At 35.9% G+C, this 21,930-nt stretch overlaps 1 protein-coding gene, 1 long non-coding RNA gene and 1 pseudogene across 2 annotated transcripts; 2 read left to right on the forward strand and 1 right to left on the reverse strand.

The window, feature by feature from the left end:
• Nucleotides 1–4,415: 4,415 nt before the first annotated feature.
• Nucleotides 4,416–6,365, forward strand: LOC132062420 (uncharacterized). Its single transcript, XM_059454997.1, has 4 exons — nt 4,416–4,678; nt 4,768–5,073; nt 5,163–5,861; nt 6,326–6,365. Exons 1-4 carry the CDS (start codon nt 4,416–4,418, stop codon nt 6,363–6,365), a joined length of 1,308 nt encoding a protein of 435 aa, XP_059310980.1.
• A 3,943-nt stretch (nt 6,366–10,308) lies between these two features.
• Nucleotides 10,309–12,722, reverse strand: LOC132069025 (BTB/POZ domain-containing protein At5g48800-like; annotated as a pseudogene).
• A 1,845-nt stretch (nt 12,723–14,567) lies between these two features.
• On the forward strand, nt 14,568–18,539 carry LOC132069041 (uncharacterized). The gene is made up of 5 exons (XR_009417616.1): nt 14,568–14,818; nt 14,997–15,137; nt 15,945–16,866; nt 17,250–17,439; nt 18,136–18,539. It is a non-coding gene; the product is annotated as an uncharacterized LOC132069041 (long non-coding RNA).
• The last annotated feature ends 3,391 nt before the right edge of the window (nt 18,540–21,930 follow it).

Consider the following 21,930-nt stretch of genomic DNA (forward strand, 5'->3'; position numbering starts at 1 on the left):
AAAAAAAGAGCTTGAATCAATGACTATCGACCTGACAGTGCTCCCGTAGGTGCGGTGGATCCTCTCCCAAAAACAAAATCATATATATTGAGCAGCAGCAACTTTGAGAAAGATAACACCGGATTCAGGACAAGCTATTACCTAGGTCTGGTTACGGGTGCTTCTACTTGATCCTAGAAAAAGAAAATATGCAACATAACTTGCTATGGAACTACCAGTAACTGGCAAACTGCTTTTCAGTTGAGACATTCTTGATTAATCGAGACAAAATAATATCACATATGGCTCTGAAAACTGCCCACAGGCTTGGAACATCCCATTTCCTGATTAGCTGGGTTGGCTACTATTTTTGTTTTTGGTAATAAACTATAAATATTACCGTACCAACCAAAACTGCATACACCTAAAGAGCACCGGATGCTTCAACCGCCTTCCAGGAAGGGTGTTAAGACTACCAAGCCGTAGGAACCAATAACAAAGTCTCTCAATGAGCCACTCACATTTCCTAGCCTTTCGGGATCCTCTAAACATGTATAGCCTCTCTCTAATAACAGTTTTTGATTGCTGCATTACAAAATCAATATTTACATCGTGTCCTCTAAAAATCTTCCAGTTCCTAACTGTCCCCATGTAGTAAACCAGAGCTCCCAACACAGCTTCTGCTATCTGCTTCTTGAAACTGGTCCAATGTTTTTGTTTCATCACCTGCAAGGCAACAGAAATGTCCAACTTGCGCAACTGGAGTTGACTTCAGTCATTCACTGCTTACCTCAATTCCACAGCCCAGGTACAATCTAAGAACAAGTGTTTACTGTATTCAGGAGATTGCATATCACAGAATACACAATCTGCATTTGCACACTCAATTCCAATACTAATCAATCTTCTTGTCAGTAGCTTCCGTTGAGAAGCCAACCACAATATGAATCTATGTTTTGCCTCTAAGACTTTACTCCACACCATGGCATTAGTCTCCATAGTTGGTCCTACACCTACCATGGCCGAGTAACTATTGGTGATAGAATACTTGCCAGTAGAAGTAAGAACATACCTACTATTAATGTACCAGCCCTCATTCCCAGGTTGAGTTGGTTGAGTCTTTTCCAGTACCAACTACAGTCATTAGGTGATAAGCTGGCTCCTTTTTTAATAGATAACATTCCTCTTTCAACGCTGGAAGGAATGTTAGCTCTTCGACTGAACCAAGTCTTACCTTATTCTATCTTGGCTGTGTTGAGTCTGACTTACTTAACCAGCTAGTGTCCCTCTTGGTCATTCATTGATTCTTTATCTATATCTGCTATGTTCTTTGTGGCCTTTTCTCTCTCTCTCTCTCTCTCTCTGTATTCTTATGTCCTCCATAACACTACTAAAAGGCCATCTTTCCTCTATTCAAGGTTTTAACTATTGTTTCAACTTCTTTATGCGGCCAAGATAAGACACTCAGGATGAAACAAAAGATTACCTTTTCACCAGCTTAGGCTCCTAGTTGAACATTGAGCATTCTCTAGGAACCCCATATAGGTATAGCCGTGTTATTCCTGGTCCCAATAGAAAGGAGTTTTACTTTAAGTTTATTCACATATTGAACTTTTTTTCGTTGAATGAAAACATTTCCTTCCTATAAAGCAAATGTAATTTATATAATTTCAATTTTGGTATTAAATTAGTTTAAATGACCAAGAATTTATGCTTTGTTGTTTTAGATATTGTTGTTATAAAGTATAAACACTCAATCTGTAACTTCTGTTTTCCCCTTCCCCTTTTAAGATTTTCCTAACTTGATCCTACACGTAGCAGAAGGTCAAATCAGAGTTACTTCAGAAGTTCTCTAAAACAAGTTAAAGAAAGGTGTTTTTTAAGAAAAGAAAAAAAGAGATGTTTACTAAGTGCCAAGTGTCTGTTATGGAGTCGCATAAAGTAGATAATAACAAGACAATTGACTCTTGAACTTTGAGGACATTAATTCTTTGTCACAGCATCAAAGTAGACAAAAATGGATCTTAGATACCACCAAATGGGAGTCATTCTGAGATAATATTATCCAATTACAAGTATCTGTTTAGAGTTGATCAACAATGCCACCACTTTTTCCTATGTTCCCAATTCTTGTTTTTCCCACCAACCTTTTGTCAGGTTTTGAAAACTGATAGATAATAAGATTGCTCATTTGGGTAATCAAGTTCCCTCCCCTTTGGTTCTTTTTTTCATTATCAGAAAGTCCACAAGTAAACAGGAAAAATGGGGATATCAACAAGAGAGGAAGGTTTGCTAAAGTTAGTACTTCCTGGTAGGCGTGTTGAGATTCATACAGAGCCTACTAATGCTGCGGAGATACTCAAGAAGTACCCGAGACACTGCATTGCCCGTCCTGATGTTTTCAAATTCCCTTGGATTGTTGTTCGTCCTGAAGCAGTTCTGCTTCCAGGCAAAGTGTTCTACATAGTTCCTAAGAAGACTATTTATGAACTTTTGAAGGCCAAAAGGCAGCAAAATCAACAAATGCCACTAGCAATCCCCTCACTCAAAACTCATGATTCCCGCGATTTTACTTCTTTAAGTACTAGTCAAACCTCACTTCTCAAGGAAAACCAATACCTCAAAAATCATGAAAACGATCGTCGTCTTAATGTTCAGAATACAAATCTTAAGGGAAAACAGCTCCTGAAGAATCACGTAAATCGTAGCCTTTCTGATTGGAGTTCATCGTTCGAGGGAAGTAAGTCCATGAATAATGCAGGAAAGCTTCATTTTGCTCATCGAAACTCGCCTCTCAAGTCGACAGCAGGAATGACTCCAAAGCACCTTGGACATGGTAAACATCGCAGCAGGTTCCGGAATTCTCCTTGGTATGGTGCAAGTTATGAGGTGGACGATTTTAAGGAGAATATAAATGGACATGAAAATTTCTCTGAGCAGTCTATTGATGATTCATCCCTTGATAGTAAATTTATGCTCTCTAAAAGCTATTACTACAGCAGCAGCAGCTATTCTCCAACATCACGGGTAGTCAACCACCATCGTCAATATACAATAAGTTCCAACCATGATGAGCTGAAATCTTGTTTGAGAAATCCGGATAGTGAACGAGGGCAGCTCAGACTAAGGGTGAATTTTGGCATGCCAATTGTTACTAAATTTTTCACTTACTAAACAGTGAAAGAGTTACTTCCAAGTAAATTTTGATGAAAGGAATACTTCCATTGAGGTTCTAAGAATACTACCATTGAAATTTTAAGAATATCACTGAAAAGTATTTGAAGAAAAGAATAAATAGTACTAGGAGAATTATGAAATAATTTGACTAAAGAGGGATAAAAAATTGAGATGAAAGTTAGTTGTCATCGAGGGACTTGCTTGTTTATATCTTGAGAGAGGAAAAGAGTAAATGAACTAATTGGAAAATGATAAGATAAATGACAAAATGCATTCAATGTTTTGATGATTGTCAAACTACTGGAGAAATAGAGAGAGACCGGGTTCGCGATCTACTCTCTCTGTACGTCGTACAATCGACGCGCAACAACTATAAAAGTTGCCGCATCCAAATGCAATGAACTTTCTTTGTGGCCCATACTTTAAGTCAAACATGGGATGAGTGGTCTCTATCTCACGCACATGTTCCCCAATAGATATACAACTTGTTCTAAAATATTGGGTATTACTTGAAAACCTAAACAATCTTGTGCAAATCCTTACTGCCACAAGTTCTCAAGTGTTCTCAAGAACAAAACCAATTACAAGCTGAAGAACCTGATCCAGACACCAGATTATGTCCATGTTCTTTAGGTTGTTGTGAGTCTTTGTTCATTTGTTCTTTAAACTATAAACCTACTCTTCTCTTTTAAAAAGCTGTTTGTAGGTATTTTGAATTCTCAGAAGTTGTCTGTAGTTTTTGAGTGGTACAGTAGGCTAGAGTTAGTCAAGTGTATTAGTTTGGTTTGGCTAGAGTTAGTCAAACGTGGTTGTGTGCTTGGCTAAGGGTAGTCAAGAGTTGTGGCTTACAATAGGTTTATTGTAAAGGTGAGGTATTTATGAGAGTTAAATTCCTAGATTGCAAGAGGTTGTGATCTGAAGTTGCTCTGTGTAGTGAAGTGAAGTCCTACGTGGTAGGTCGTGGTTTTTAATCCCTTGAGCAAGGAGTTTTTCACGGTAAAATCCTATGTTATTTACTTACTGCACGACAACCAGGTCTCTCCATATACTGTTTGGTGGATGTAATGCTCCTAACAAGTGGTATCAGAGCAGGTGCTTTCTAAAAGGTTAACACCTAGAAAGAATCTGTGAAATGGCAGCTCCATCAAACTTGGAAGAAGGTCAATCATCGACTAGACCAACCAGATTCATCGACTAGACCAACCAGATTCAACGGAAAATATTATGGGTGGTGGAAGGCTAGGATGCATGACTTCATTATGGCTGAAGACTCAGAGTTGTGGGACATCATTTGTGATGGTCCTCATGTCCCTATAAACAAAGATGAAGCTGGCTTGGCAACCACTCCAAAAACAAGGAGAGAATATACAGAGGTAGATAGGAAGGCTGTGGAGAAGAACTATAAAGCAAAGAAGATTCTTGTCTGTGGTATAGAAGCAGATGAGTACAATCGAATCTCATCATGTACAACTGCTAAAGAGATTGGGAAGCTCTCCAAACTGCCCACGAAGGGACAACGCAAGTGAAGAATTCAAAAATCGACATGCTCACCACTGAGTATGAGCTATTCAAAATAAAAGAAAGTGAATCTATTCATGATATGCACACCAGGTTTACCTCTATAATCGATGAGCTGAACTCTTTAGGAGAAGTCATCACAACTACCAAACTGGTGAGGAAGTTGCTTGGTGTTTTACCTGATTCTTGGGACAGCAAGGTAAATGCCATCCATGAAGCCCAAGATCTCACCAAGCTGACTGTTGATGAACTGATTGGAAATCTCAAAACGTATGAGATGAAGATGACCATGAAGAAGATTGAAAAGAATAAAACAAAGAAAGAGAGAAATCTAGTTCTCCAAGCTCCCAGAGGAGATTCAAGTGATGATGAGTCTAAAATGGCTTATCTTCCACGAAAGTTTCATAAGATAATCCGACGAATTGGTGGGATCCCTAAGATAGAAAGTTTCAGCAGAAATTCAAGGGAAATGACAACTGCTGCCACAGGTGTGGAAGATCTGATCACTTCGTTAAAGAATGCCCTCAGAACAAGCAGGACAACTGTGACAAAATTGTGAGGAGGAATCAGTTTCCCGACAGAAAATTCAGAAGAAAGGAGTCTGCTGATGAGATAGTAAAGCAGGTGCTTGCAGCATGGGAGGGCTCCTCCAGTGGATCTGAAGATGAAGTTGACCAAGGAATCACATCAATGGTGGCCATAGAAAATGAAGCAACCAAATATGAGTCAATCTTTGCACTCATGGCTGAATCAGAGACAGATGATGATTATAAGAAGGGAGAGGTAAACTTTCATGAAGTCAAGAAAAATTTGAAAGTATACTCTCAGAACAAACTCATATCACTATCAAATGTGTTAATTAATGCGTATCATGCTCTCATTACTGAAAAAGGTGAACTGAATGATGAGATCGGTGAAGGTGAACTGAATGATGAGATCGGTGAAGTGGAGCAAGAAAGAGATGACCTGTTAATCTCCACTGGGGATATGAAGAAACAAATCAATGAGACTAATCAACAAAACATTATGTTGGAAAATCAAATGAGAAGGGGCATGGGAGCTTCCTATAAAGGAAAGAATGAAGCCAGTAAGGCTCAAGAGGAGCTTGAAAATAAACTTAAGAAAGTGAAACAAAGTCTGACTGCGGAGATTGAGAAAAATGATCTACTAAAAGAAGAGCTGAAGAGGTAAAGTTCGACCTCGATAAAGCTCTTAAGCGGAATCGGTCCTCTGAAGCGGAATCGGTCCTCTGAAGCAATCATTTCCGTGCACAAGAATAAGGAAAGTGGTAGAGAAGGACTCGGTTTTAAGAAGGAGAAGATGCCCTACAATCCTCACAATAAATGCGTTTCCACAATAGAGAACCGGGTGTGTACTCATTGTGGGAAGGTTGGTCACTACAAGGATGCCTGTAAAGCAAAAATTGGCCTTTCTCAAGGGAATAAGAACTTTGTCAAGCAAAAAGTTAGGACTAAAGGAATTGGTCCTCAGAAGAAAATGAAGGGAGCCGGTCCTCAAAAGAAAGGGCTTCAAAATAGAAAGGAAAATGTACTGCCTGTGGGCTAAAAGATGTCTAATTCATCCCTTTCACGACTACGAGGGACCCAAGCTGGTTTGGGTTCTCAAATCGAATCAGTGACATCATTTACAGGTTGAGGAGAGAAGAAGCTGTCAAGACGATTGATGAATAGTTTCCAGCTCATGATTGAGATAAAAAAGTCTCTTCTCAAGGCCTTCATAGCAGAATGTGTTTCTTCGGTAAATAAAGGAAAGAACACATCCTTGCTGACAAATATCGTAGGGAATTAAAAGAAAACTTCAAATGACAGAGAAATTTGAGCCATGGGAAGAACTGAAAGATCAATGAAGCAGCGGATGGAAAATGATCAAAAGGAGAAGGAAGCTGTAACATATGGATGTTTGAAATATGAAGAACCAGGTGTCAGAAATTACCTTGAAAGCACAAATCAAGAGACACTGGAGGAAGGTATACACACACGGTAGAGACCAACTCAGGTTAGTAGACTTCTCATTACTTACATATGCTCTGAACTACGAAAAGGTACCACATCAGTCAAGCGTCACCTTATTCATGGAATGTGTCTCTTCTGAAGAGTGGCCTTATTCATGAACTGACCGTTTTCTCTTCTTGGACTCCATCTGAATCGCCACCTCTGTCACTTTAAAAACATCTCCAGTGCCCTTATTTTTTTTTTCTCACTTTTAGACCAATGATCTCCATATTTCTCTCTCTTACATAACGTTTTCTTCTCTTCTGTTTCGAACTGCCTCATATCTCCTCCCCGCTATCAACCACTTAGTCAATGTAACCAACCGCTCTCTAACCCCAAAAATATGGATCCTGTGTCATCATCCTCAAATAATCCAACTTCCTCAGACCAAAATACCAGTGAATCAACCTCAAAATCCCCTAGCTCTGTCTCTCTTGGAACCGAAAATCGCAGAAGTTGGGGAAAATCTACATCTCTATCCGCCCTGTTTGACTCAAGTAAAGAATACGACTCCATTGATAGCGATGAGTGTTCGCATCTGTCAACATTAGACTTTTCGTCAACAAATTCAAGTGAAAGAGATGAAGGGGTGACTCTTGAAAGCAGTAGCACCAACAACTCTGCAGGTCAACAGATCGGAAATCTTGACGGGGGAGACAATACTATGGATGGCACGAGCACTCCATTAGTCATGAAAATGGGCAAGAAAACTGAGGAAGCTCAAGGTAAAAATGATGATGAGAGGAAAGCGAGGGGAAGACCTAGTGTCATCTCCGCAGGAGACTGTGTTGAGATATCAGATGCCTCAAAAGAAATCTCAGGTGAAAATGTTGACTCTGATGGAGATATCCTACTACGTTCTGTGTGCAAATAGACCTCTGGTAGTGTGTAGATACAGGAAAATGAGGAAAGGGAAACAAAAGAAAAGACAAGAGAAGAGGAACGTGTTACTCAATCTGCTTTTCAAAAGAAGATGAGGATAAGCACGAGCGAGGAACCAGGTTTCTCTAGAAGGATAAGAAACGCACTTGATAAGGAAGAAAGAGAGGAAAATTTACGAAAGCCGAAAGTTATTTTTGGAATGATGATTGATGTAAACCTGTGCAAGGAGACAGAAATGAAGGAACTGTTGGAAATGGTGAAATTTCAAAATTGGACTCATCTCCTTACTCCTCCGGCACCTAGTGTGTATGAAGCTGAAGTGATTGAACTATACACAAGCTTGTGCCACTTGGATGACAGTACTTTGGTTCTAACAGTGAATGTAACAGAGTTTGTGTTGACTGAATCAGTGCTAGCGAAAATCTTGGAAATACAGACTGAGGGGTTGAAGACTGTAACTGGAAGCTCCTATACCTTTTTCAAAAATGCGATTATTAAGAAAGAAGATTCAACCTCTAATGAAAATCTGTCCAAAAGATAGCTTAAGCCTAAGTATCAACTAGTTTTTGAATTTGTGGACAAGGTACTCATAACAAGAGCTGGGGGAAGCACTGGTGTCACTACGGCACATCTGATCCTCATGGAAGCCTTGTCAGCCTTTGAACCGATCAATCTACCAGCCATCATGATTGAACATATGATCAATACAGTGAGCATTAAGCAAGGTGAACCTGGTCTCCCCTATGGGTTTTTTCTAACAAAGGTACTTGGGCATTTCAACGTAAGAACTGGAAAAGATACCCTGGGGAAAGAGAAAAATATGCTTTCTGTGGCTACCCTAGAAGATTGTGAGTGTGTGACTGAAGGAGCAGCCCTGATCCTCTCGACCATGATCGAAGCTCAAAAAGCTACTGATGCAGAAATCCAACAGCTCAAGGCTGAGAACGCTCTTCTGACATATCAGTTGGCTAAAGAAACCAACGAAACCGGTTCCTATTGCTAAATGAAGGAAGAAAATGAGCAACTGCTCGTTAAGCTGCTCGTTAAGAGCAATCACTTGAAAGCAGTAATGAACGAACTTAGGGATCAGATACTGCAAGATCAACATGCTTACAATGAGAAAGTTAATAAGCTCCTTCGAGCACTAAACCATCCCCAGTAATCCTTCCTAGTGTCTATCCTTCCTTTCATCCCTTTTGTTCAAAATCTTGTTGTTGCCTGTCCTTTTGTTGTCTTTCCCCTTGCCTGGTGGTACAATGGTAGTCGGTTTATCATATGTTTGTTCTGATTGGACTACTATTTTGTTCTTGTGTGTTTGATTACTCTACTTCAGGGAAATTAGACATGTGCGTTTTATTGGCTTACTTACTTATGTTCTGCTTATGCTGTACCTTAAGCACTTTTCGATGATGACAAAAGGGGGAAAATAATGTATTTGGGATGAATGTTGATTGGAGGGATTTTGTTGTTTTGTGATGCTATGATTAAGGGGATCCTGTTGGCTAGGATGTACTAAGATGTATTATGCTTTAAAATTGGGCTTCGTCGCAGGGGGAACAAGTGGGACTTGATTCTCAGGGGGAGCATTGTGTCAAAGTTTATCATCATCAAAAAGGGGGAAATTGATAAGACAAATGACAAAAATGCATTCCATGTTTTGATGATTGTCAAACTACTGGAGAAATAGAGAGAGACACAGTTCACGATATCTTTACTGTATATGTCGTACGATCAAGCCACAACTATAAAAGCTGTACGCGCGATTACTAATTGCACAATCCAGACTGGTCTTGTATTTAGTGCTTTAAGTCAAACATGGGCTGAGTGGTCTCTATCTCACGCACATGTTCCCCAGTATATATACAACTTGTTCTAAAATATTGGGTATTACTTGAAAACCTAAACAATCTTGTGCAAATCCTTGCCGCCACAAGTTCTCAAGTGTTCTCAAGAACAAAACCACTTACAAGATGAAGAACCTGATCCAGACACCAGATTATGTCCATGTTCTTTAGGTTGTTGTGAGTCTTTGTTCATTTGTTCTTTAAACTGTAAACCTACTCTTTTATTTTAAGAAGTTGTTTGTAGGTATTTTGAATTCTCAGAAGTTGTCTGTAGTTTTTGAGTGGTACAGTAGGCTAGAGTTAGTCAAACGTGGTTGTGTGCTTAGCTAAGGGTAGTCAAGAGTTGTGGCTTACAATAGGTGTATTGTAAGGGTGAGGTATTTATGAGAGTTAAATTCCTAGATTGCAAGAGGTTGTAATCTGAAGTTGCTCTGTGTAGTGAAGTGAAGTCCTACGTGGTAGGTCGTGGTTTTTAATCCCTTGAGTAAGGAGTTTTACACGGTAAAATCCTATGTTATTTACTTACTGCACTATGTGAGAGAACTGGTAGACAACCAGGTCTCTCCATATACTGTTTGGTGGACGCACTGCTCCTAACAGAAAACCTGATCGCAATACATCTACAAGATAAACAAACTTTCATGTATTTAGTTCTTTTATTTATTTGGAGCTATGAAAATGAATTGCTGATAGTGAGAAAAGCAAGAAAACCAAAAGAACAAGTGTATTAGTCATATGGTTATGTCAGACATGTGGAGTTGGTTTTTGTATAAGATGCAATATATGTCCAATTTTGTAGATGACACATATCAATGTTTATAACTTCAGCATCCATCTGAATATCATATTTGTCAAAGCTCAAAATTTACTTCATTGAAAAAGGGAAAAATCACTTGCTAAAGCACATCTCCAAAACTCATATACAACATCTGGGACAGAAATTACAAGTACCATTTGCAGTTACTAGGAGCAGACAAAACCTATCCAAGTATTTTTATGTAACAGGAAGTTTGCCTTGCATGTTCTTTCAGTTAGCTAAGAATCAGTAACTTGTGATCTCTTTGAGGAAGAACTTGATTCCCTGGAAGAACTATGTCCAAAGATGTTCAACTTGCCAATCGTTTTTGTGAAGGAATTCATGAATCTCCGGGAGTTAGATTTTTCCATATTTTTCTTCATACAAACATGATCTTTTTCCAGGTCATTCAATCTCATCCTCATTCGAGCGAGTTCAAGTTTTAGTTCCCTGTTTTCTCCTCTTAAAGAAGCATAATTGTCCGTCGGAGACATAGCTGCACTTTGAGCACCACTACTGATCCTCCACGATTGGTGCATTGGCTTATGATCATCCTCGGGATAAGAACAAAATAAGGCATTTCGAAGCCGCATTTGCTCAAAATAAAGAACCTGTACAATTGACTGGAGTGGGAGGCGTTCATTTTGTGCAGCCTGTGCTCCAGCTTCTTGTTTGAGCTTCTGAAAATCAACCAGCTTGCATAGTCTCCTCCTATCTGGATCTGATAAGCCCTGATGCACCTAGAATTTCCATGAATGAACATCAATGATTAGTCAAAGTAAAACTCAAGGAAGCTCTACTACTGGCTTAGAAATATGAACTTATTAGGTTAGAATGTTTTATTAAAGGCAACATCATGAACTCAAATACAAAGGAAGGAGGGATAATTACATTTTTGGACCGCTCAAAAAGAACAATAACCAGTAAATGTATAGGTTTTGTATTTTAAGTATAAATATACATATAATATACATAATGTATACTACATATAATGTACATAAATATACATAATCAGATATACATATAATATACATATTGTATACTACATATAATGTACATAAATATACATAATCAGTGTATAGATTTCTTATATTTGGCTAGCGACCGTAATTAATTTCGGCCGACGGGAAAAGGCCCATATAGTACTTAATCCTCTTCATAAAAAGTAGTGTATTCGTTTAAGTCATTAGCAAATAGATTAGTAAGAAACAATACCATATTGTAATTTGGAACCATAAAGTCATTATAAACAGGTTAGTTTTCGAAAAAAACAAGAACCATAACTTTTCTCCTGCCATTATATTTTAAAACTTGTACTCAAAGCAATAAAATTTTCTCAGAAGCACATTTCAAGCAATTTGTTGTACATACTTTGAGGTAGACATCGATTGCTCGATTAAGTCCATCATGGGTGGTATGAGCATGTGCTGGTAAGCTTTCTGCAATTTCGATGAACTTGTTCAGCTTTAGGTTTGCATCAGGTGCAATTTCAGCGAGGCAATTGTCCACCAGTTTTGCGACTTTGATTAATGCAGTTTGGGATGGCGAATTAGTAGTGCTATCAGACTCAAACACTGAGACATCGTCCATATCTTCATCACTATCTTCCAGCTGAGAAAAATTAACCAAGATCCTATGCACTGTGTCAACATCAAACAATGTATCACCAGCATTACGAAAAGAAGGAATCAGAAGATCATCCAGAGTAGCTATGCCTAATTGAGATCCTATTCGCCTCTCAAGATCAAGTCTACAAGCAACTGTGCAATCAAGCATCAGAGCACTTCTTAGCAGCCCGAGAAGAAAAAGTTATTGGAACAACCAATTTCTCAACAAGCATAAGGCTAACAGTCGTCTCGACCACAACTTTTTCATGTTCATTAGTTGAACCAGAAACAATATCAACTTTGGAGTTCTTTGTCAACTCCTTCTGTGTATAGTTAACTAGTGATGTTGCAATACTTTCAGGCCCAACACCATGACAATTCATTGCTGTTATGACTCGTTGGTACAAGTCGATACGAAGATTTGATAAATCCTCTATCCACCAGTCTCCTTCACACTTGGATTGGCGGTTCATATGGAGTCTACCAGAACTACAATATTCCAAGCGCGAGAAACTTGAAGCAATTTGCTCCATACAAGCTTCAGAGGCTATAGCATCGATGCATTGGGTAACTATTTTCAGCTCATCAGCCAAGGGGGGTAGGTTTTCGCATTGTTACATTTCAAGATTCTTTGTTACAACAACATCAAGATATTCTTCAGCTCTGGAATGAGGTTATTTTTTGAATACTCATCAGTCATCACAAGATAATCAGATACACAGCAAAGCTGAGCAACATTTGCAGGTGTAATCTCAAAGTTAACGCCATAGCAAAATTTGGCAGCCAGCTCAAATGATTCAGGTCCTCCTGGTAGGCTAAGTAGCTCAATCCTTGATATATCAGAATCCCTGTGCCCTGCTACAAGCTTCCGAATTCGCCCACTCCTCGACACAAGAGGAAACTGCATCACATGTCTCTATGTTAGAAACTTTACAGTGTAGTCAATGAACTTGCTCATAGGCATGAAATGAACATCTTCCAAAGACTAAACTATAACAGTATTGCTTCTGTAACTACTAAATAAACAGGGATTAACAACGGACAAAGTTTGTAGCTAGACAACAAAATTCATCGCTAATCTTATTTACCTTCAGTTTAGCGACGAAGTTCGTAGCTAATTCCAATGTTTTTTTAAGGTACACAAGAACCTTTGTATCAGTTTAGTGATGAAAGGGAATAATATGAATCACCACATAAAAATAAGATTTTTCTGCCTTATTTTTAATTACTTCTAAGTTGTGCATTACTCAACAAATCTATCACCAGCAAGACAGTGAACAACTACAAACACGATTCATAGAGAAAGAGTGTTAGAGTGGCTATTAAGAGAATAGAGAATTGAAAAAATTACCTTATGCAATGAAAATATGCCACCATCTACTACTATCGCTATATCACTGGGAACATCTCGAAACACCCTACACCAGAGCAAATTAGCTGATTAGCAATAAGACAAGAACATGTTATTCTAGCTATGTTACACAGATAAAGCACAAAAACCAAAAAGGAAGTTGAAAAGGCAAATAAGAATAACGATAAAACACAAACCATTCACTATAGACTCACAATTAGTTACTCCCTCCGTCCCAATTTATGTGAAGTTGTTTGAATATTGGGCATGTAGTTTAAGAGAAAAAAGAAAGTCTTTTGCAATTTATGGTTTAAAACAAGCCATAAATGTTTTTGTAGCTATAACTCATCATGAAAGGTAAGATAGAGAAATTTAAAGTTAAATTGTTGCTAAATATTAAAAGATGTGTCATTCTTGTGGAGCTGACTAAAAATAAAAGAGTGTCACATAAATCGTGAAGAGAGAATACCTCCTAAATCAAACCAATACAAATTATTTATTCAAGTTGTTTCTTCTCTAATTGATGATATTTCTGCTGCAAAAAAGTTCAAAGTAAGCATTTAAGAAAACAAACTCTAGACAAACAGAAGTGTGTAAATTCACTTAGAGAAAAGATTTCAGGGCTATGGTAGAATATCAATTTTGTTGAGTTCTTCACTTAAATTGACTAATTGATTTACTTGAATTATTAGTTAACATGATTAAATTTACTCATAACAATCTTTTAATTACTACTCACTTACTCAAATGATTCTAAAGCTTATATTTTTATGAAATAAATATTAATAATAATGCATGTATAATTCCTGTAAAAAAAAAAAAAAAAAAAAAACAAGCAAGACGATCAGGTAATGCCTATCCCACTCACAATTTGTTCCCAGCTTAGGTTCAAGAACTTGCCCTTTTCAATTTTATTGCAATCAAAAATTGTCTTTTCCAAGTTCAATTGAAGATGACATAGTATTGGTTAACGAGACACGTGGCGGAGTAAACAATAGACTGAAGGTTTGGAGACATAACTTAGAGTCTAAAGGTATCACGTTGAGTAGGACTAAAATAGAGTACATGGAGTGCAAGTTTCGTGACACATTGTATGAGGCGGATGTCAAAGTGAGGACCAAAACACAAGTCGTCCCCAGACCAACTTTAAAAGTGAGATTTCAGTCCACAATGAGAAAACGAGAATGTGTGAAGGAATATAAGTGTTGTCTTTTTAAACTTGTCCTACTATAAACCAACTTTAAAAGTGTTTTCTTGTAACTAAACTTCAGTGTTGGGCCTATGCCCGTGCGGAGCATGAAGAGGAGGACGACCAAGGATAAAAGAGTCATTTGGCTCAGTTAATGCAAGGGTAAAATGGTAATTGACGTAACTGATTTTTATCAACACAGACATATTTAGCTCAGCCAATTCATCTTCTTTATGTCCGTCTCTGTTTCTATCACTTCAAGATACTGAGGGCATGACTCAACAATTGCCAAGGCCCAAGAGGCAGAGGAATAGGCAAATTACTCAGTCATCTTCCTCAAAGCTCCTCTTCTCCATTGTGCTCAAACTAGCTATATTCTCATCTTTACTACCAGTTTGTATGTTGAAAGTGGGTTGCATCGCAATTGATGGTGGGCCCTAGGGCTCTTTATTTCTAGCTTTCGGTTAGTTTAATCTGTTTGTTGTCTATCTTTTTAATTCTTAATTAATTGAGAGATTTTCTGTACTTAGTTCTTGTAACCTACATTCTACGCTGAAATTTCAAGCGCTTATTTCGATTTTCTTCAGTCCTAACATGAAGCTAATACTAAATATTAGGCGTGTAATTGCTCTATGTTACAGCTCATCGACATACCGCACCAGATGTGGAGACTAAAGGCGCAATCAGTTGTCCAAACATATATATATATATATATATATATATATACCAAACAAGCAAAGCTACGGGTTGGAGCAAAAAACAAGTCCTCTCCTAAGAAAATGGTCTGATCATTCTTCTCATTTTTAGTTTTGAATTGTACTGAAATTTATTGGAGTATGCATATGTAGTTTTTTGTTGAAATATTTATGGCATTTACTAGGTGTTTGAAAAAATTTCTTTTCTAGAAAAATCATACTTTGTCTGCACTTGTCGAGTAAAACTTCGCTTTTATATAATGTAGCATTTATATTTAAACTTCCAAATTTAAGCACTTTTTAACATTATACTATGCCTAGCTATTAAGCCTTATTTGTGATTTACGGCACAATAACTCTATAGCACACTGTGCTAGATACCATGAGATATTTTCTCTTTAGTGAGTTTATCCTCTATGATTAGGACAAACAAGGATGATTTAGCATGATTCCTAGGGAGTGTTTTTGGTAACTATGACAATTGACATGGTATAACTCTGTTCTTTTCTTTGTTTATGAGTCATTGCAAATTAGTGATAATGTATTACAAATTAATGCACTTACCTATCAAGAAACAATTGATGCACTTATGAGGAAAAGGATCCTGAAAAATGATGCCAAAAATAAACCAAAACATTGAGAAAGAAAAACATATTACGTAGACTAAATCACTTCAAACATATGGTGCTCTTGCGGACGGAATAATACAAAGTAGTCACTAATGTTACTTGGCTTATTAAACATGCAAAGTGCATTGATTAACTTCTGATCCCAAGGTTCAAGAGTAAGCACCATTTGAGCTGACTATATCTTGAAGGACATATTCCGTCTGATTACATCTTCTCCAATATTTCGTGAAATCTAAATTATTTTCATTTGTTGATTTTGGTATAGATTGATTATTCATCAAAGAAAAGGTCAAAGGAGTCACATCACTGAGTGGTATATATTGGGTCGCGAGAACTACCAGCTCCCTGAACATATCTAGATATAGGTATGTATAAGTTACAATAGTGCCTTGAAGAGTTTGTACTCTGAATGTAACAATTATTTGTTTTTCAGTGAATATATGGCTCATAGAACTTCATCTTGGTACTTGTAGTGTTAGGCGATGAAAAGAAAAGTGGAAAAAGTAGGTTCATTTGTTTTCTCTTTTTTTTGCCTTTCAAACAATTCATTATTAACAAAAACGCACACTAACATATGTGCTTTATAACTAATGGACTTTTTATGTCATCTTTTAATCATATGATTGAAGTTACTTCTTTCTTTTAGGAGGATAAGTAAAATGTATAAACCAACTTTTCTGGAGATTGTTTGCATTAAATATTCAGCATATGCATGTAGTTGTCAGCATTACCTTATAAAAGAAAAGAAAAGACAAGATTTAGTTATTTTTTTCCGTAATTGTTAACAGGTAATCATAAGGATAGGAGGATCCTATGCTGTTTTTGGAAAGAGTTGGATTTACGATGCATCTTTATATTGTAGTAACATTGTCTTGACCTTTAGTGACATTGTTCCCTCTTCTCAAAAGGGACATTTGGTTATGGTACTCTAGAGTAGCTTGTTCGCGCAGATTCTTGGCTTGTGTCTATGCTCTCTCTCTCTTTCTATCTTGTCATTATATCATGATATTTTTCAAAATATTCCTATGGGACTTTTTTTTAGTAATGTATTCTATTTCAAAAATGCTTAACATCTTATTCTCTTCTCAAAATATGACTAAAAAGTTCTTTTGGTGGAGGCTAGGAAGAATACAAAGTAGCATATGTTTCCAGCAATATCAACCTCATCTATGTTCTACGAATTGAAGGTACATACACTTATTTATCATGTCTTTTGTAACTTTATTTTTATCTAGCTAAGCCTTTTATGTTCTGAAAAATCTTTCTTTGTCTGTTTATTACTGATGACCATTGCAATCTAAATATTGGGAAAGGGTGTTCTTGATTGCAAATATGTTCATTTTCCAATTGAGGAGGGCTCTATTTTGTTTGCTGAGCTTCTTTCATAGATTTCGTATATCATGCTTCTTTGTCTTTCTGTTGGGGATGTGAAGTTGACTAGACTTCTATTTTGATGATGTTGTGTTCTGCTTCTGCTTCTGCTTGACTCGTCACTCCCTTGGCTTCTCTTAACTAAGAGACTCATTTAAGATACCTCTCTTCTTATGCATGATATATTGGTTTTTGGCAGATTCTAAATGCAGAAGTGGGCTAAGATGGAGTAGCATGTAAGGAATGATAATTTGGCCATCATCACTATCACTGGGAACAGATGGTTGTGAGGATGGTTCTGACTAGAATATGCTTATTTGGAGTTTGTTTTGTATGAGTACTACGACGTCATATTCAGATCTCACCTCAGGAAGACCACGTGTAACGTGGTAAGTGTCCAACCTATTTAATGAACTTTGCGCACTTTTTCATTTTAGGAACTTACTATTAGTGGATTTTAAGTGATAAGTATTTAAGTAGACTTTAGTTACCAATTTTTTTTTTTTTTTTTAAAGAAGTGTTGAGTAGACTAAACCGAAAGATTCTTGTATGTGTTTATGTGTGTCAAAATCATAGAGTACATGTTTTACACTTTTTCAGCTACTCTTTACGTATTTATACATATTTTACTCAGAGGATAGGACACAAGAATCAAGTACTGTGGAAAATTATTTATTAAAGTTATATAGTCAGTAGCTACTAAAATACCTTGACACCGTCTGGTAAAATACAGAAATAAAAAAACAGTTATGGCAGAGTCTATTTGGGCTAAAAGAATCCACTTCTGGCACTCTCGTTATTCTTCAATTATATTTAGCGCAAAGTCTTTGGCGTTGTGTTCACCGCCTGAGAGCAAAAACGTTTTTTATATTAATAAAATATTATATTAGAGAAACCATTTACCTTATCATTTGTCCTTTACTCCTTTACTAGACAGGAAGTCAAAGATCATAAGATGCATTTATTCCTCCGTTTTGGCGGAATGCCATCTTTAGCTTCTTAGATGACTAACCTTTAGCGCTTTGGCTGTTAGAAAATACATTAATGCCGTAAAGTGTAATAACTTAATTCATAACACTGCCCAGGGTCTTATACTGTGTCAGGGACTGTTTGAATCTACTCCCAGCAACAGTTGAAGCGCTTTCACAGAAACTATGGCCTGAACATCGATGTATTCTCTAAGTTGTCAAGTTGCATTTACACCGTTGAAGGATCCTTGAGAACGCCTCAGCTTTGATTCTTTTTGTTAGTAGATGGTGTAAACGCTGATAGCAATATCATGCATGTGGTTGATCGTGTGGCATATGATGAAGGATAGGAAATGAATTTTTTTTTTTTTTTTTTTAATCAGATGTTCCGAAGGAGCAAGGATAAAAAATGAGTAATCAAATCATATGCACAAATAAAAAAAGATCATATGATTGGGTTTGATTTTGTAAGTGCATTTTCAAAGAAAGCACAACAAGCAATATTTGCTCAGTTCTACATCTATTGTTTTATGTGTTTGTCATTATTTACCAAGGATGGAACTGTGCCTATGTGTTTGTGAAACTATGGTTATTTTGAACTATTTATTGCTATTTAGAGACACAATCACACCCAGATGCTTAATTAAACACAGTATAATATATATATCAATACTCAAATTGTTGGGCCCGTGCAAGCCTCATCTAGTTATAATAATAACTATAATAACTAGTTCATCGTCAGTCACTCCATTTAAAAAATAAAAAAATAAAGTGGGCCCCACTCTTCTATAATAGTAGAAAAATTATTTTAAAAAAAATTAAGATGGGGTTCAATCTTCTATAATAATAGGAATGAAAAAAAAAATTAAGGTGGGGCCCACTCTTCCATAATAGCAGAGGTTAAAAAAATTAAGGTGGGGTCCGCGTGAAGAATTATGAGACAATTGCAAAAAAAAAAAAAAAAAATTAAGGTGGGGTCTATGCGAAGAAGTAGGAGACAATTGCTAGGAAAAAAATTAAAGGTGGGGTCGTGAAGAAGTAAGAGACATTACAGAAAAAAAAAATAGGATATTTAAATAATGATAATAAGTTCAGAAAATGGTAAAGGTACGTTTAGAGAAAATGTAAAGAAAAGAAGTTCGGGAAAAAAAAATAACGATTTAAATTAAACACAAAAACTGCTAAAGAAGTCATAAAACCAAAAGATTTAAAACTTATACCCAAGTTTAGACACATACGTCTCACACCAATAATGAGGAATAACATCAAGAAGACGAAATATAAACGGTCTTCTATAATAGTAAATTTTTTTTTTTTTTTTAAAAAAAAAAAGGTGGGGCCCACTCTTCTATAATAGTAGAAATTTTTTTAAAAAAAAAGTTAAGTTGGGCCCCACTTTTCTATAATAGTAGAAATTAAAAAAAAACCAAATTTAAGGTGGGGCCCACTCTTCCATAATAATAGAGATTAAAAAATTAAGGTGGGGTCCACGTGAAGAAAAAAAAAAGGATATTTAAATAATGATAATAAGTTCGGAGAAATGATAAAGGTACGCTTTAGAAAAATTTAAAGAAAAGAAATTCGGGAAAAAAGAAATAACGATTTAAAGGCGAACACAAAACGTAAGAAGTCATAAAACTAAAAGATTTAAAAAACTTATACTTTTGGAGGTATAAGTTTAGACATATACGTCTCACACAAGTAATGAGGAATAACGTCGGAAACGAAATATAAACGGTCGAAAACGTATACACATATTTTCTTAAAATGATTAAGTTGGTCTATATTTAAAAATTTAAGACTACGGAGATATGTCGACACATGAAAACGTTTCTCGGTTGTTGAGTAGAAAGAGATGATGGATGAAACTCGGTAGGAGAAGGTGTATTTCAAATCTTTCAATTGGAGAACCAACGGAAAAGTCATATATGGGAGAAGCGGTAAGTCAAATAATTTATTGATACTTTCAATTAATTGAATTATAATATTTTCTGTAATAAAAATTCCATAATTATATTACTAAAAGGTACTCTCTCTGTCCTAATTTATGTGACATAATTTGACCAGGCACGAAGTCTAAAAAAGAAAGGAAAGATCTTTGAAACTTGTAGTCTAAAACAAGTCATAGATATTTGTGTGAATTTAAATCATTTTATTAAAGGTAAAAGGGAAAATTTCAAGTTAAATGATTTCTAAATATAAAAATATATCATTCTTTTTTAGACAATCTAAAAAAAATGTGATACTATTTTTTGTGTTGGGCCCGTGATAGCACGGGCTTCCATCATCTAGTACTATATATAAGCATGGTTTGGAGGTGGTTTCGTCTTCCACCTCCAACTCATGTAAAAAAAAAAAAAAAAGATCCCATATTAAAAAATCAAGCAATATCCATGTAATTCTCAAAGTATCTCCCATTAAGTCAATAATGATGATTAATTTTTCAAAAGTAGTTACGAATATATTATTATCAAGCTTCATTTTTTAAAAGTTACTATTATTCTGAAATTCATTTTGTAGTTAATGGGTGATATCTTACCTCACCAACTTATGTAATTCTATAATCAAATTAATTGAATATTGTTACAAGCTGGGGGGGAAAAAACGTTTAGTACGTATTAAAAAATCGAAACTTGATATCATTATAATTCTCCAAGTATCCCCATTAAGTCAATAATGGTGATTAATTTTTCAAAAGTAGTTTTGAATATATGATTATCAAGCTTCATTTTTTAAAAGTTACTATTACGACTTATTACATTTTGTAGTTCCATGGGTGATATCTTACCTCACCAACTGTAATTCTATAGTCAAATTAATTGAATATTGTTACAATTGATAAAATAAATTGCTCGGATATTTATTGCAGTACTGTTTAATATCCTAAAAAGAAACTAAGATGGATATTGCATTCTCAAAAGGCATTTTTCAATGTCTTAAGTTTCTAATTATATACGGAGCACCATAATACCCAAAATAATTTATTAGTACATACTTATGATAGGTTAAGTAAAAAAAAAGGATAGAAATCTTATACCGCATCTATGCCCATGTTATATTCCACAATATACATAATCATCATATGTATAAAAACTTTCACGTGTTAGCCTAGGGGAATAGTAGTTCAAATGAGCGTTTAGTATTTAGAAGTAGTTAAAGATTCAATAAATTTTGAAATTACCTGTTCAAATTGATTAACGCGTAGTTTAAAAATGTCTATTAGCCTTTTTCTTAAATATATTCATATAAGCCGAAACAAAGAAATAACGTCGTGGCACAAATTATTGAACGTCAAAATTTACTATCTTTACATACGTAACTTTTAATGTTGTAGAATATATCATTATTTTTTATAATTGCATAAAAATAAAATTATAAATATATATTGAATAAAATTATAAATATATGTTGGGCCTGTACTGGCACGGGCTCTGGTATCTAGTCAAATAATACTCATCGATTTTCGTCAACCAAATTAGTGAAATTTTGCAACCAGAAACTCACCCAGACACTATGCTTATGGAACATAAAACCGACAATAAAGAAAAAGGAAAGCAACAACTTGAAACTAGTATCAGAAGATATTTAAACTAAATAAGTACTACTTATATGACGTCACCCACAAGAACTGGGTGCCCATGAAAGCCAATTTTCTCTTTAGGAATGACCAATGGGGAACTCTCTAAAATAAGTATTTCATTAAGAAAATATATCTAATTTCGTAAATACTTGGCGAACATGCTTATTTAATGATATATCTAGAGGAAGAATTTTTTTTTGTCATAAAAATTATAATGTTTTGATGCATCACGTAACATTACCTTATTCTATTTCTAGTTCTCAGCTCCCCTCAATTTTATCCTTAACAATAATACAATTCAATTTGAAGTCTTTCGGAGCATGTAATGACCC

Source organism: Lycium ferocissimum, chromosome 1 (assembly GCF_029784015.1).
Source record: "Lycium ferocissimum isolate CSIRO_LF1 chromosome 1, AGI_CSIRO_Lferr_CH_V1, whole genome shotgun sequence".
NCBI lineage: Eukaryota > Viridiplantae > Streptophyta > Magnoliopsida > Solanales > Solanaceae > Lycium > Lycium ferocissimum.

Bases quoted from the DNA above. Each gene is read 5' to 3' on its own strand.
- LOC132062420 (XM_059454997.1), top strand. From the start codon at position 4,416: ATGGCTGAAGACTCAGAGTTGTGGGACATCATTTGTGATGGTCCTCAT. The intron at 4,679-4,767 runs GTGAAGAATTCA...TATGCACACCAG, and splicing joins CCCACGAAGGGACAACGCAA to GTTTACCTCTATAATCGATG. The intron at 5,074-5,162 runs GTTTCATAAGAT...CTGCTGCCACAG, and splicing joins ATGGCTTATCTTCCACGAAA to GTGTGGAAGATCTGATCACT.